Raw genomic sequence first — 16757 nt, 5'->3', positions numbered from 1 at the left:
CTTCAGAGATGAGCAAAGAAAATTCATGCAAAATAACGAAAATGTAATGAATTTTTGAAAAGCTTAAAAAAAATCTCTCATTTTCTGTACATTATTAAACTGAAATTACAAAAATCTAGAACAAAGCAGAGAAGCAATGTATTGGGCACCGTGCCTCTATATAAGGTAAAACTGATTTAAAACTGATTAACAGCAAGCCCCACCTTTTATATAACGGGACAGTAAAAAAAATTCTAAACCATTTTTGTAAATCGTTTATATCAGTAACAATGCAGAGTAGGTTTTCGTGACATTATTACCTCAGTCTTACATATATGGGAAGCCTAGAATTTATGTATAAAACGTAAAACAGTCTCCATCCCACAATCTAGGGATCACATTGATGTATGTATGAAAGTGGGTAGAACAGAGTTCAAACTGGCAGTAAATTGTTAAACATTGCACTGGCTAATGTTCTCTTTGCCTTCCCTTTAATAAAAATTCCTAGTCACTTGCAAAACCATTTATTTTAGCTTCAAGATTAAACTAAGTGAATGCAACCAGACAAAACATTTATTGCTGTAATTTTATTTTCCCTTTTCTTTAGTAATGGGCATAAAGATACCCACCTCCTTTAAAGAAAACAGGATTACCTAAATAAAAATGGAACATGAAAACCTACATATGCGATGCATTCTGCAAAAGATAATCCTTTTCTGTCACTGATTCTCTAGAGATGGTTGTAGGGAGGCTGATAGACATGGAAGTGCTCAACATCTCAGGCAATGCCATAACCCTGCAAAATAAAGAAGAAATATGTAAGGAGTAGTTCACCTTTATGTAAGGAGTAGTTCACCTTTATGTGAGTAGTAGTTCACCTTTATGTAAGTAGTAGTTCACCTTTAAATTAACTTTTAGTTGATGTCTGATTCTTAGCAGTATTTTAGTTGGCCTTCCTTATTTTAATTATTTGACTTGGCAGTGTGGTTAAAACCAGAGAAACTGCCCAAACAAAGCCAGGCAGGCTTATACAGTTTAGCAGCAATAGTTAGCAACAGATCACTTATGGTAGCAGACAAGCAATGTGCAAAATTTCATGGGGACCCTTCTGTTTCCTAAGCGCAACTGAGATTGGGGAAAGTGCATTGTTTGGGTGCTACCTGTGCCCTTTTCCTACACAAATACAAAATCCCAATTAATACTTTCAATCTTTTCTTTATCACACAGCTCCCCCAGTAGTTTCTTTCAATAACTGCATGTATATAAATATCTTTCACACTTGCAAATGTATATTGTATTCATTTATATAGCAGTGCAAGTGTACATAGTATTTTACAAGGCTTAATTACAAACTAGAGCAATCGATGAGGAAGAATTTTGTGGGACAAAAAAAAAAAAAAAGACATTTTTAAAACAACAGCCAAATAATACAGCCCATGATATATGGCCACTTACTTAAATTAGGGTAATCATTACTTTAAACAGTACACCTTTATTCTCTTACGTCCTTGCCTTTTACAAATCAGTGGTGTGCATTTCCCAAATTATCTAGGTATTTACAGGTACAATAACCTTATAGGAAAAGTAACACTAAAACATTTTTTATTAAAAAATCCATTCTACCCACAGTAATAATAGATCTACCCTGAATAAGGTTTATTAATATTAATGCTTTATTAAAAAAATACTGTTAGAAAACACTGCCTCCAGTCTACTGGAAAACGGTGACTTACTCTGCAGCTCTGCATCTTCCGCCTAACCCGACTTCTGCCAAAACCGCAAGTTATAAGCAATGCAGCTGTGGCATGCCGGTTTCCCAGGTCCTAGAAGAATTGGTCTCTTTTAAAAACTGGTAACTTCCAGTTTCTGACAGTTTCGACCCACAATGGGAGGCACAAATAGCTTGAGGCCGAGCTGCACAGGGAAATCCTGGAGAGTCGCGGAGATCTGCTCCTCTTGCTCACTTCTCTTCTGGGGGGGTCGGGGGATGATGGGATCCCCCCAGGGAGGGCAGAGGAGCTGCTGCCGAGGGATATAATGGGTCGGACAGGGGCTTTAGGCTGCAAGGATCTCACCTATGTAACTGGCCTCCAGTATGTGGGCTCCAGATTCACGAAATTTGTCCACAAGGGAACTTTGCGTAACGGGACGGAGATTGCACTCAAATCTGTGCACAATGAGGGCTACGATGCGACTCGCTGTGTGCGGCACTACAGCGACCCCACTGGCTGCCACAAACTTCACAAGGAGGTCACTCTGCTCCGGACCTTGCGCCACCTGTGCATCATTACAATAAGAGCATATCAGTTATGTAAAGAGACATTAGCAAAGCTGTCACAACAAGAAACTGGACATTACCAAATTTTAAAAGAGACCAATTCTTCTAGGAACTGGGAAACCGGCATGCCACAGCTGCATCGTTTCTAACTTCCAGTTTTGGCAGAAGTCGGGTTAGGGGGAAGATGCAGAGCTGCAGAGTGAGTCGCCCTATCATCGCTTTCCAGTAGACAGGAAGCAGTGTTTTCTAACTGTATTTTTTTAATAAAGCATTGATATTAATAAACGTTATGCAGGGTAGATCTATTATTAGTGTGGGTAGATTGGATTTTCTAATAAAAAATTTGTCAGTGTTACAGTTTCTTTAATGGTAAGTAGAGATACCATGATGGTAACAGTATGTGACATTGGCAAAGCCCATACTACACAGAGATCTGGCATGGGACCTGTTAACCAGAATGCTGAGGACCTGTGGCTCTCTGGATAATGGATCTTTCTGTAATTCTAACGTAAATCTTCATAATTTAAGTCCATTAGAAAATCATGTAAACATGAAAGAAACCAGAGTTTTGCCTCCAAAAATGATTAATAAAATCTTAGTTTGGTTCATAGACAAGGTATGTACTGTTTTATTAATACAAAGAAAATTTTGGATTATTTGGATGCAATTGTATCTATTGGAGATATCCTTTCTGTAATTCAGAACTTGTACATTTATAATTCTTTTCTGTGGCTAAAGTCAACTCTATGGTTACAATTCGAAAACCAATATCTGCTCTGCTCTACCTTTCACAGTTGCTGCTGCTGGTATGTTGTTAGCAACGACATATACAGTTTGTACGGCAGACCAAAGGTGGCCATAGACGTAACAATTACGATCTTTCTTGGAAAAGATCTTTCCAAGAAAGATTGTTTGTTTCAAGACACATGTGTAGAGCTGAATCGTCAGATATACAGGTAGAAACAACAGAATTCTACCTGTATCTAATGATTCAGCACTAACAATCGCTGATGTCTTCTGTACGAAAATTAGTTTCGTACAATATTATATGTGCGTCTATGGCCACCTTAAGGGTAATGGTCCACAAGGAGATTAATCGCCAGTGATAAATCTCCTGTTCTGCGGGCGACTTATCTCCTGTTAAAGCTTTTCCTCTTGAGGCAACTTCAAGTGATTTTGGGAGACTGGACACATGGCTTTTACCCAGTGGGAAAGATTTTACAGGAGATTCGTTCCCTCTCAGAAGCAGTTTTATAGCTGGCAATTTATCTCCTGGTGTGGCATTGCCGTAAAGGATATATGAACTAGAACATAGGTTCCCAAACTATGGGACCCCCCATTCAGAGGTCGAAAGCATATAATGAGGGAACCAATCTAAAGGCCAATCAGGTTAAAATTCTGACTTAAAGGGCACGTTTGGCTAAATATAGTATCCCAACCAATCCAGTTGAGGCTGGTAGAACTGGGAGCACCTTTGGTTGGGGATGATATATTTTGTCACCGGGTACCTTTTAAGTGGCTTTGATTTTCCTACAACAGCAGCAAGATAACTCGTTAATCTCGTTATAGGCTTAGTGTTGGACTAAGGCACCTGGGCCGCACAGGAGATCCTGACCTTACGTAGTGATGCACCGAATTCACTATTTTAGGATCCTTTGTGAAAGACTGACAGCTCAGCCAACAGTCCCAGGTTTCTTAATTAAATATCCAGAGTTTCTCTTTGATCTCCTGTGGAAAAAGATACAAATGTTTCTGAAATATAATTACAATAAGAGGCTTTTGGCAGAGAGCCCAGAACACAGAGCAGCTGCACTTCAATACATTTGTAACAATCAGGGCCAGATTTACATAGTGGGTTCCCCCAGACCCACTGCCGTTCATTGCCCCTGTCCCCTCCCCTTTATTCATGCAAATTTTCATCATTGGGACAAGGGCAATTGAGATTGGCCCACAGGAAACTATCGTAACGCCTGCGCAGCCCAAGTGTTTCTAAACCAAAGTGGGTATAGTTGGGTAACATGCCGCCCCCTAAAATCCCTTGGTGGCCTTTAAAGGCCTGGTAACAATTTAAGATAAGTAACTAATAAGATGGTCATGGACATTAGGGGTGTGTCCACAAAACAGACGTGGTTAAAAAACTTTGAAACGCTGAGTGCGCCTGATGTTTTTGTCCCACTTTAGAATACAGTAGAACCCCCATTTTACATAGCCTGATTTTAAGTTCCCCCATCATTTTACATTGTTGTTTTTGGTCCCACCTATATATTATGCATAATTCATTTCCCTGATTTTACATTTTCCTGGATTTTACACCATTTTTTTCTGGTCCCCCTGAAAAACGTAAAATAGGGGGGGTTCTACTGTATTCAAATTTTAGGAGGTATGGTAAAAACAACATGAAGGCAACAACACAGAAACATGGCAACTAAAAACAAAAAAAAGTTTTTTCCTAAACGTTAGAACAGCAGAACTCTACAGCCTGCACTGTGCACTCCTAAATGATCCCCCAAACACAATACTACAGAGATCAGCTGACAGTCGCCTGTTCCCAAAAGTTGTAGATCCATAGGCGTTATCTGGAGCAAGACTGCTACGTCCTAGATGCCATGCATAGGCGGATTTTCAATAAGGCTTGGGGAGACCTGCCTGACAAAAAATAAGAAGGGAAACTGCTTTTGCTGATGCAAAGATTCCAGCTGGGCATGCTACATGCAGCCTGTTGTTTCAGACATGCGTAGTGGGACTGTTATATCAGTGCCTGGCTCCTATTCTATGATGACAGGTGAAACATTTTCTAAAGTTTAAGTGCTGGTACCTTTAAAGATTAAGTCCCGGTACAGGTTCAGGGCATCTGATTGGCTGGAGGTGAATAGAGACACTCCCTGTAGCCAATCCAGTTTTTGATTCCTTAATTGGGGCTTTGGATCAGTGATGAAGTACAGCAGTACTGTCCTGCCCCCCACATGGTCCCTACACATATGACTGCGGCAGCAGGTCAGTGAGTGAGCAGTGTTAATTTTGTTTTGTGGGAACAGAGAGTAATGGGGAGAAGTAACACGGTAAGCCAGAGTAGAGCAGAACAATGAAAAGGGGCAGAAAAAAGTTAAACACAAGTGGAAGAAAATTGGATCAATGACAGTTATAGAGAGTGGGAAAAGAAATTAAAATATGCAGAAAGGCAGAAATGGGTAGCAAGTATATGTTGAGAATGTATAATTGAGGGAAGTGGCTGGATGAAAGGTGGTTGATAGACAAGCAAATGTGAAAAGAGTGGGAAAATAAAAAAAAATATTGAAAAAGTTACTTGGATGTGAAGAAAAAGTAAGAGCAGAAGGGAAAGTAAAGGAAAGCAGCAGAGAAAACATGAAAATAACAGAAAAGCAGAAAGTACTGAAAAATAGACTGCGGTTGGGGTGTCTCATATACTTTGTATATCTATAAATTATATGATTGTGGGCCTGTGATTCATGTTGATTGATGCCTTGCAGTGCCCATGTTGTTGGCATAGCAGTGTAAACTGTAACTTCATTTTACTCCTTTACTTCATTGACAGGACTGCACTGTGATTGTGTGCTTGGCTACCAGTGCCTCCTGCCAATCGCTGTATGTGTTTGGGGTGCCAGTATCCACTATCGTTCTCTGTATAACATGGTAATGGTGCCAGTATCCATTGCTTCTCCAATATAATCTGTTTGGGATGTCAGCATAAACTGTTTCCACAATTAACATTGCCAAGCCTGAAGTAGCAATCTGGATATTCCACAAGTGACAGAGGGGCTGTTGTAAACCACATATTTTATTTTGGGCTTTGGGGCACTGCCTGGTTCTCAGAGAAAATTGGTCTTTTGTAAATCTCAGATCACATATCGCCAGTGCAAACTGCTTTTTTCATAATATAAAATATAGCATTTACAATTCCAGTGTCCACTGATTCTCAATAAATATGCTAGGCTTGCAGTACCCATTACCGTCAATGCATAATATGATGCTGATGCCATATTATCCATTCTCTAATGTATATTGTGCTGGATATAACATTGGCACTAAACCACTAAAATTAAAGGGGTGGTTCACCTTTAATTAACTTTTAGTATGTTATAGAATGGCCAATACTAAGCCACTTTTCAATTAGTCTGCATTATTTATATTTTTTATAGTTTTTTTTAGTTATTAGCCTTTTTCTTAGGATTCTTCATAGCTTTCAAATTGGGGTCACTGACCCCATCTAAAAACCAATGCTCTGTAAAGCTACACATTTAGGGGCTGATTCACTAAGGGTCGAATATCCGACTGGGAATTGAAATCCTTCGACTTCGAATATCGAAGGATTTAGCGCAGATAGTTCGATCGAAGGATTATTCCTTCGATCGAACGATTAAATCCTTCGAATCGAACGTTTCGAAGGATTTAAATCCAACGATCGAAGGAACATCCTTCGATCAAAAAAAGTTAGGCAAGCCTATGGAGACCTTCCCCATAGGCTAACATTGACTTCGGTAGCTTTTAGATGGCGAACTAGGGGGTCGAAGTTTTTTTTAAAGAGACAGTACTTCGACTATCGAATGGTCGAATAGTCGAACGATTTTTACTTCGAATCCTTCGATTCGAAGTCGTAGTTGAAGGTCAAAGTAGCCCATTCGATGGTCGAAGTAGCCCAAAAAAAACTTCGAAATTCAAAGTTTTTTTACGTTGAATCCTTCACTTGAAGTTAGTGAATCAGCCCTTATTGTAATTGCTGCTCTTTATTACTCATCTTTCTATTCAGGTCCTCCTCTATTCATATTCCAGTCAGTTATCCAAATCAGTGCATGGTTGCTGGGGTAATTTGGACCCTAGCAACCCGACTGCTGAAATTGTAAACTGAAGAGCTGCCGAATAAAAAGCTAAAAAACTCAGAAACAACAACTAATAAAACATGAAAACCAATTGCAACTTGTCTCAGAATATCACTCTCTACATCACAATAAAAGTTAATGTGAAGTTGAACAACCCCATTAAACAACTAAACTTATTTAGGCTATTTACCTAGGACTCCATGCTTCAAAGTGCCATCACTTTTTCACTCTCTCAGCATTAGAAATTAGCATTAAATCAGTGTGTGTGTGTGTGAATTCATTTAGCCAACCCCAAATGCAATTTGTTCCCTTACCGATTTGCTTGGGCGGTACCAATGGGAGCTGCTACAGAACCACAGAAGTTTGCGCCCGATTTGGACCGTTTGGTTATTTACGTAGACTCGCCCATGAGCCCGCTTCTCTCGGTTTCGGTCGCTAGGCAACCAGTGAGGCGCATCCAGAGACTCCGCCTACCCGCATTGAGACTGCTCCGCTGCACGCTTGTCTACGAAGTGACGAAGTTTTTTTTAACTTCGAACTTCGACTTTTGATAAATCTGCCCCTATGTGTCACAGTTTTTCTATTATTGAAGTGAAACGTGTCATTTTTCACCTTCTTAACCAGCTCTGGGAAGGGGGGTCGCCGGAATAAGTACAGTTAAGCTCAAAACATAGGCAGTTGTTCGAGTAACTCACCAAAATAGATCAGTGGCCCAGTTGCTCCTGCCCCAGGCCCTCAGCTCAAGGGGGCGGATAAACCATAAGCAAACAAACAAAGGTTGCTGCAAGGCACTCCAGTACACCACAAATAGATCAGACCGAAAGATAAATAAAAGTTGAAACCTTTATTGTACAAATAGCTTTTGCCTGACGCGTTGCATGTCACTGGGACACTTAGTTATAGGCTAAAAGCTATGGCCTATGACCAAGTGTCCCAGTGACATGAAATGTGTCAGGCAAGAGATGTTTGTACAATAAAGGTTTCAATTTTTATTTATCTTTCGGTCTGATCTATTCGTGGTGTACCGGAGTGCCTTGCACCAACATTTGTTTGTTTGCTTAAGGGGGGTCGCTGACTCTGTAAACTGTTCTAAATTGATACATTTATCTTTGTCCCTGCTGAGCCGAAACCCTGGATTTCATTACAGGCAGCTGTTAGAATTGATACAATAGTTGCTAATACTCCGGAGATGCTGCTGAGAAATGGATCAACTCAACTTCACAACTTAATTTTGGAAAAAAAGTAAATAATAAATAATGGAAAGTAATTGAAGAAATTGAAAAAAGTGTTTGGAAGGTGAACGGTCCCTTTAATATAGTCTATTAGTAGAAAAACAGAGTGTATGTATTGGTTTTCTCTGAGCCATGATTTTGCATTTTTAGACATCAACCTTCCACAGCAAGATCCTCAAACAGGAATCCTTCTTTAGTTTTGACATAATCTTGGGCAGCAAACAGGTATTGAACTCGTCTAATCCCAACTGGACTTGGAATAATCTATTTTACCAAAAGCAAACACATGCAAACTGCATTTTAACCTGGCCATCGCATTTACTGCTGTGAGCCCTCTTCACTGGGGGGAGCCCCAGCAGAATATTTAGGGCAGCACTAGCCCATAATCTTACTTTTCTACAGTACAGGTATTGGATCCATTATCCAGAAACCCATTATCCAGAAAGCTCCGAATTACGGAAAGGTTGGCTCTCATAGACTCCATTATAATTAAATAATCCACATTTTTTAAAAAAAAAATCCTTTTTCTCTCTAATAATAAAACAGTAGCTTTTACTTACTTGAAATCATAAGGTGTTAATTCTGTTTTTCTCCTCGGAACTTGGGTGTCTTGTGCTTATTGAACAGGGCTTTAGCCAGTATGTCAAAGTAATAAGTATTTCCTAGCCCAAAAAAAAGATGGTTGTAGAAAATGGGCAATGTAGAGATGAGAGACAGCAAGATATGATGTTGATGAAACTCCAAGGAAGACGCAGCATCAGAGAGAGACGAGAGAGACTGTCTTGAGGGCAGTGAGCAAGATGAAGAACAGGACATTACTTTGTGCTTATTTATTAGAGAAAAGCTTAATGAGGTTACACAGTGCAGCCCCACAGAATGGCAAAAGGCTTGCGGTTAGACCCGGGTGCATACTTTATAACGGGAAGTGATCTGTGACTATTTGTAAAGTTAAGCAGGTCACTATCATTGTTGCAGCAATGTAGCAGTGTACAATGCAATTTTCGGGATTGTCTGAATATCATTGCACTCTTCATTGCAACTTAATTTTTCAGTTGCACAGTGTATGAAGGAAAACTAAAACCACATCTAAAAGCCAGAATGGGTGGAATTGTATGTGAGTTTGCATGGGGCACCCCGTATCCTTGCTTGCCTTCTGGGTTCTTCTTTCCCAAATTACTGAATTTTCCGAACATATGTGCTTGTAATATAGAATTGTATACTTTGTGTGCATTTTGTATTTTTTTTTTCTTATGATCTCTTTCTGTTTTTATTGTCCTGGCTATGCGATGGCTTTAGGGGGCTGCTAATGAGGTAAGGAAAGACCTGTGTTGTTATGAAATCTATTACACACTGTTTCCAGGAAATCCAAGCTGCCCTCAGTAATTAGGCCAATGCCCAACATGGTATGTCCTGTGCAAGCAGAGACAATGCCAAATCAGGTTGCTTCTGCACATTCCTGCAGTCACCGTGCTCATGTGGAAGATGACAGACATTAAAGGGAAGGAAACCTAGTCGGCACAAACCCCCCACCCCCCCTCCCGTTTGTTGCCCACCCTCCCTCCTCCCCCCTGGCCTACCCGTCCTGCTGGGCAAATCCCCCTAACTTGTTACTTACCCTTCTGCGCAGTTCCAGTCCAGGGAGTTCACCGACGACATCTTCTTCCACGCGATCATCTTCCTGCTGTGAACGGCGTTTTGGCGCATGCGCAGTAGGATCATTTCGCGGGTACGGATCTACTGCGCATGCGCCAAAAGTCACGCGCATGCGCAGTAGATCGTACCGGCGAAATGATCCTACTGCGCATGCGCCGTTCACAGCAGGAAGAAGATCGCGTGGAAGAAGATGTCGTCGGTGAACTCCCTGGACTGGACCTGCGCAGAAGGGTAAGTAACAAGTTAGGGGCATTTGCCCAGCAGGACGGGTAGGCCAGGGGGGAGGAGGGAGGGTGGGCAACAAACGGGAGGGGGGTGGGGGGTTTGCGCCGACTAGGTTTCCTTCCCCTTTAAAGTTCTCAGGTGGCAGACAGATTGCAGGCACCTTTGTCTGGTTTTGATATTTCCCAAAACACCAATTGTGACATTAGCCTTACCCAAGAATAGGGCTCTGATTTTCTTTGCAATTTTTCTGTGGTGTGTAGTTCTACCTTTGGAGCAAAAAATTATGAAACCAATTTTTGTCAAAAAATGTATATACAGTGGTCACATCCCAGAAAACCCCCAGTCTGAGGGTTATTCATCGTTTAGAAGTGTAAATTAAAAAATCAGGAGAGACCTACTGTTTAGTAAAGAAGTGGCCCAAGTAATATTTAAAATTGATTAGCCTAATGCATGTCCTAATAAAGATTTTGTTAATTTTAAATATTACTTGGGCTACTTCTTTACTAAACAGTAGGTCTCTCTCAATTTTTTTGTTTTTGATGTACTCTGATTTTCTTTACTTCCTACTTCTGTGCTCTTCCTTCACATTCTCGACACAGGAAAGGGCTTGGACCTGACTAAACTGGTCAGATGGTTTTACTATTCTTTTGTTGCAGACCTATGTTGAACAAGAAAGAAGAACATTTTGTGTTTTATGCATCGTGTAGAGATGGGACCGCAAAAAACATGTAAAAATTGAAGTTTGACTGTTTTTCATTTTGGTCCAAGGCCCGTATTTATAGTTGGCACCTCAGTATGCTGAAACCTGACACATGTTAAATGCTTGACAAATGTGCATGTGATTTAAAACATGCTGCAGTCTACACAAGTTTCTGTGCAGTATGATGTGTATTTTAGATGATTATTGGGATTTTTTAAAAAACATTTTCTTAACACCGGATTTCATGCTACTCAAGCGAATTGTGGGTGGTTGTAGTTTATGCTCGTTCATTTCTCCTTTTTCAGCAATCTCTCTCTAAGCATCCTGAGATTTGTGTTTTTTAGACAAGTTAGTCCTCTCCAATAGATTAATAAACAAGACCACAGTCCCAGGTATTGCTGACATCTCCATCTTTGTGCTGTCCCATAGATAGCAAAAAGACAAGATTGTTTCTGTAGGACAACTCCACCATCTATATATTTCATTTTCCTAACATTTAAATGAAATGAGCTTGTTGATAATTTATGTTGTGAACTTATCTTGTAATTTTATTAACACAAGTCACTTTAGAATTAAATGTTGGATTTCAATGCAGCATTAATTGATTGGAGTATAGGCACTTTAGACACCTCAATTTAATAAAGGAGGGTACCGTAATTAATTGTACTAATTCATTGTGGATCAATGATTATTATAAGCACTAGCCACTTTACAATTAAGTATTGAAGTCTAAGGGACTGTTTATTTATTTGAGCACTTGCACCTTAAATACCTGAATTTATTGAAGGAGGTTTAATTTATCACACTAATTTATGGTTAATTAATTTTTAATGTTCTTAGTTATTGTTGGGTCATTGGGGGATCACCAAGGAAATTGAAATTTAACCCTAACTAGGGAATGTTAATTTAATATATTTGTTAATAAGGGGTTCTTTCTCTCTATAACTTATAAATCTAATTGGCACTGACACACACAGACCCTGGTTTTAATCAAGAGATTTGGAAGTGGTTATTGCAGGCGGATCTAAACTGCACCAAGTGTAAATCATTAGCCAATTTGTGTGAGATGGCAATTGTAGCCATCTTTCAAATTAAGTTGATCATACAATTTTTGGTATGTATGGTATCCCGACCAATAGTTATATATTATAAATATCTAGCAGTTTATTGGTCAGGCAGGTTTGACAATTTTGTCTGCTTATGCATCATGTAGCCATTGCTGCAGGCTTGTGCAATTAACAAGGCCGTTCTGTGTTTGGCTCATCATTTGGAGCATGCCCATTAGACCTGTGGGTGATTGTACAGAACTGTGTCTGGTTAGACTGCAGAACTCAGGAGCAGAAACAAACAAGAAATAGTTGGATTCTCCTATGTTGGGGTGGCTTGTAGTTGAGCTTATGATTAACTTGAACCTGTCACCCAGCCATAAAAAGCTGTATAATAAATGTCATTTTCAAAATTAAATCCAAATTCTTTTTTTTAATTAATGTGTTCATAGCTGTTGTAAACTCATTTAAAAATCTCTGCTGTAAATCAAATATTGCCTGCCCCTCCTCTATGCCTTAGGCATAGAGAGGCGTGCAGACAATTACTTTCATTTTCCATTCAGCACTTTCTAGATGTCTCTGCTTTCCCCACATTCCCCCAGTTCTCATAACCACCGTTTAATTTTGTAGCCAGTGCATTGGACATCAGGTCCCCCATTCTGGTGCACAAACAAGATTCTGAGATGAAGCAAGGCTTGTCTTAATAACAGTGTCCACAAAATGGCTCCTGCCTGCTTGTTATAATTATGAATTCCCAGATTAAAGGAAACAAGATTCAAATAATTTATACAGTGTAGTTAAAGTTAATTTTGCTTAACTTACATGATAATACGATTTGGAATCATTTTTTTGGGGCGTCTGTTCCCCTTTTAAGTGTTTTTATCAGATTTTTTTACCCTCTGTGACATTATACTGATGCCTAGAAATTTGCAACAGAATCTGCTTTTCACAGATGCTCACAAGGGATTCTGTCAGATCATCAGATCATAGATTGGATGTCCAGATAATTAATTCCATCTGCTGACGCACTTATTGTGTGTGGGATTTCAAAGAATATCAGAGCCATGTCCAGAGCCATCATTCCTTAACAGGGAGACCAAAGTAATAGTTTTGTACAATATAACTGCCCACAATTGTTGGTAATGTTGCCTTATCTTGAGCGAACCCCGTGTTTGGTCTTTTTGTCTCTGGCTTTAGCCAAATATTTGAGCTTTTCAGGTAAAGGGAAGTGGGTCTGATTGTGAGGTTTGCGAATCTGCAGTTTTTTAATCTGTGTAAATCAGGGGTGTCCAACCTTTTGGCTTCCCTGGGCCACATTGGAAAAAGAAAAATTGTCTGGGGCCGCACATAAAATACACACTTTTGATTTGTAAAATTAAAGAAAATGCACAGAAAAGAACTATAATACCAGTTGGATAACCAGATGGAGCTATACACTGGAATATGGGACACCTGGATATTAAATAGACTTATTATTATGTTATTATTACTAACTGGGCAATGGGCAGAGTCCCCCACCTCCATACTACATAGGTCAACACATTGTTACAACCTGGCATAGTAAGCCTGTTCCTAACAAGACGACAGACTGAGGTGGTTAATGTGTCTGGACTTAGAGAGCACAAAGTGTTATTTCACTCTCATTTTCTGAGTATTTCCATACATTTATTTCTTCATTTTTTTTCTCTTTTTTTCCCCCTTCTCTTCCTTTTCTCTCTCCTTCTACATACAATGTGAAACAAATGTATGTAATGCATGTTTTTGCAATGCATAAAAAAGGAGTGTTAAGAGCACAAGTCAGACATGTGCACAACCAGAGTGCAACAGGAACAAGATGAATTGCCAATGTCGGGTACCAAGTAGTGGCAGGAGGCAGGTCTATTAGGTCTGGGAGGCCATATCCTTTGCGAAATGACCCGACCATTTCATGCTGGGCTGCATTCATATCCATACTGGGCCTCATGCGGCCCTCGGGCCGCAGGTTGGACACCCCTGGTGTCTGTTGTAATTTGTCTTGTCTTGTTCTATTGTAGCCAATCAGATCACATTGTAGTTAGTCACAAAGTTTATAACAGCCAGAAGCAGATTTGTATTTTGAATCTTTTTCCCTTCTGCCATTGGACCCATATCTCCAAAAGCATAATGTGCAGCTACGGTAATTATAATGTTTTATGGGCATATGAATGAAGGACATCTCTCCTCAGCCAGCATTTTTATCTCCAACAGTACATTTTAATTACAAACTTTCTTCAAATTACAAAAAGTAGGAACATTTCATATAGGAGCATTACTAAGGAATAAAAAGGTGAAAAACAAAAATAAATCTGATCATACAAAAGCAAATTTATTGCTGGTTTGACAATCATAACTCAGCCCCCTTTCTTTTAGTGGTTCTAACTTTAGATATTTTGAAAAACCCTGCATTGCACTGATGAGCCCCAATAAGGACGAAACTGGTCTGCATTTAGATATCTGATCAGGATGCTGCCCTGGCTGTGCTTTAAAGGGGTTGTTCACCTTTGAGTTAACATTTAGTATGATGTAGAGAGTGATGTTCTGAGACAATTTGCAGTTTGTTTTCATTTTTTATTATTTGTGGTTTTTGAGTTATTTAGCTTTTTATACAGCAGCTCTCCGGTTTACAATTTCAGCAATCCAGTTGCTAGGGTCCAAATCACCCTAGCAACCATGCATTGATTTGAATAAGAGACTGGAAAATAAATAGGCGAGAGCCTAAATAGAAAGATCAGTAATAAAAAGTAGCCGTAACAATAAATGTGTAGCCTTACAGGGCATTTGTTTTTAGATGGGGTCAGTGACTCACTTTTGAAAGCTGGAATGGGTCAAAACAAATATAATTAAAAAACTACATATATAAGAAAAAAACCAATAAAGGCCAATTGAAAAGTTGCTAAGAATTAGACATTCTATAACATACTTAAAGTTAAAACAACGGTGAACCAACCCTTTAACTATAGTCTAACACAAGGAATAAAACACTAAGACACACTAATAATACAGGACTGTTAACTGGAAGTTATATGTACCATGTTCATGTTTTTCTACAGATATATGGAAATCATTGTTGGAATGAATATTGTAAACCCTGAAAAAATTTATTGAAACAGACAAAATCAGACTTTAATAAATAACCCCCTATGTTCTGCATTTTGCACAATTCACAGAACATCGAAATTTAAAAAATCTAATTTTTACAACTCTGATGAATTGAATCGACCCGAAAACTTGTGATGTGAGGTTTTTTTTTCTCTGAAATAAACGTGAATGTCAGGAAGGCTGCAAACCACTCCAAATGGATCCCTGGACGTCTCCCGTTGATCTAAACAGAACATTGGTGGGTTTTAGATGCCGAATAATCAAACTTGAGTTTGCAAAGGGCCAGAGTATGATAAATTTTGAAAATTTAATTTGAATTTTTTTTAAAAAACTCGAATCAAATTTGAATAACTCCCTAGTCGAACTTGACAGTTTTGACCATAAAAAAACTTGAAAATTTGAATATCGAATTCTCAATTTGACTCTTGAAAAATCTGCCCCTAAGATTGCGAAGTTTGTAAGACTACAGGTGAATAATGACAAGAAACCCTGCTTTTTATTAGCATTCATTGTTTATTTAGATAAATGGTTTACAAAAAACAGTAAATAAGGAGTAAATCTTGAAAGAAAATAGTCACGCCATTTCTTCGATGTCGATGGCTACAGAGGCAGTCAATGAGCAAAAAGCTACAGCATAGTTCATAAGTTCAGTTCATAAGTGTCATATTGAGAAAATGTTTCTTGTCTTTTCTGGGGTTTTTGTGTTCCCAGTATTTCCATCACAAGCTTTGCACAGTGATTTCCAAAAGTGATGTCCAGTGATTTGGACAGTGATTTCCAAAGCTTGTCGGTGATTTTCTCCTGTAGATGGGTACGGAGGCAGGCAAGGAGCAAAAAGCAACAGCACAGTTCATAAGTTCAGTTCATAAGTGTCATATTGACAGAATTGTCAACTCACTCGCTGCTGCCAGACTGGTTAAAGGGAAAGTTTCTCCTTTCTAGTCTTTTCTGGGTTTTTTTATTGTGTTCCCAGTATTTCAATCACAAGCTTTGCACAGCGATTTCCAAAAGTGATGTCCAGTGATTTGGACAGTGATTTCCAAAGCTTGTCAGTGATTTTCTCCTTAAGTGCTTTAATCTGACACAACATGCAGAGCTTGTACATGTGTGGATGCCGTACCATTCTTCCGCTGTTATCTTACTTTTTTTTTAGTATTTTGGGGAACTCTGTAATTTTTCCTTTTTCTAAACACTTGAAGAGATGTTCCCTCATTTTTCCTTCATCATATTTACAGCAGACATTGCCATTGCTCAGTATCTCATAAGCATTTGCAGCTGAATATATCACACAGTTCTTAGAAGCGGCATCTTGTCTATCGGCATGAGCAAATTTGATTGTTTTAAAAGGGTCAGAAACCACTTTTCTGTAGAGTTTCTTTATCTCATTCCGGGTTTGTTCTGAAGGGATCCCCAGAGAGCTGTCTACAATCTCTACACGACCCTTTCTGTAACAGGATATAAAGCAGTGAGCGTGCTTTAGATCCACATGAAATTGTACTGATGGTCCAGACACAGGAATGAAACGATCCTTCACTACGGACTGCAAGCCTTCAGCATGAAACTGCTTCTTTAGAAGTGTTTGTACAGCATCAACAAATACTCTGGACATCCCTCTTCCGGTTAGCAACCTTTCTCTCTGCCTTAATGAAAGACCCAATTCAGGGATCCAAAACTCTTCATGCACCTTGTTTT

General features: G+C 39.2%; 1 protein-coding gene and 1 long non-coding RNA gene across 3 annotated transcripts in view; one reads left to right on the top strand and one right to left on the bottom strand.

The window, feature by feature from the left end:
• Positions 1-710: 710 nt before the first annotated feature.
• LOC121400463 lies at positions 711-7516 on the bottom strand. The gene is made up of 4 exons (XR_005965755.1): positions 7407-7516; positions 3873-3985; positions 2055-2256; positions 711-775 (listed from the first exon to the last, which is right to left on the bottom strand). It is a non-coding gene; the product is annotated as an uncharacterized LOC121400463 (long non-coding RNA).
• Positions 7517-9611: 2095 nt separating this feature from the next.
• LOC121400462 (pyruvate dehydrogenase E1 component subunit alpha, somatic form, mitochondrial-like) overlaps positions 9612-16757 on the top strand; it is a 31341-nt gene continuing 24195 nt past the window's right edge. Inside the window, exon 1 of one of the 2 annotated variants that reach the window (XM_041583598.1) lies at positions 9612-9635. Coding sequence is in view for 1 of the 2 variants with exons in the window: in XM_041583597.1 (XP_041439531.1) it covers positions 9716-9727 (12 nt within the window). In the remaining variant the exon portion in view is untranslated. Of the gene's footprint in view, positions 9636-9700; positions 9728-16757 lie in introns of those variants that run through there. The other variant, XM_041583597.1, reaches the window with a different exon arrangement.

Source organism: Xenopus laevis, chromosome 2S (assembly GCF_017654675.1).
Source record: "Xenopus laevis strain J_2021 chromosome 2S, Xenopus_laevis_v10.1, whole genome shotgun sequence".
In the NCBI taxonomy this organism is placed as follows: Eukaryota; Metazoa; Chordata; class Amphibia; order Anura; family Pipidae; genus Xenopus; species Xenopus laevis.
Note: the sequence above shows the minus strand (reverse complement) of the source record. Positions and strands in the feature narration are given on the sequence as shown.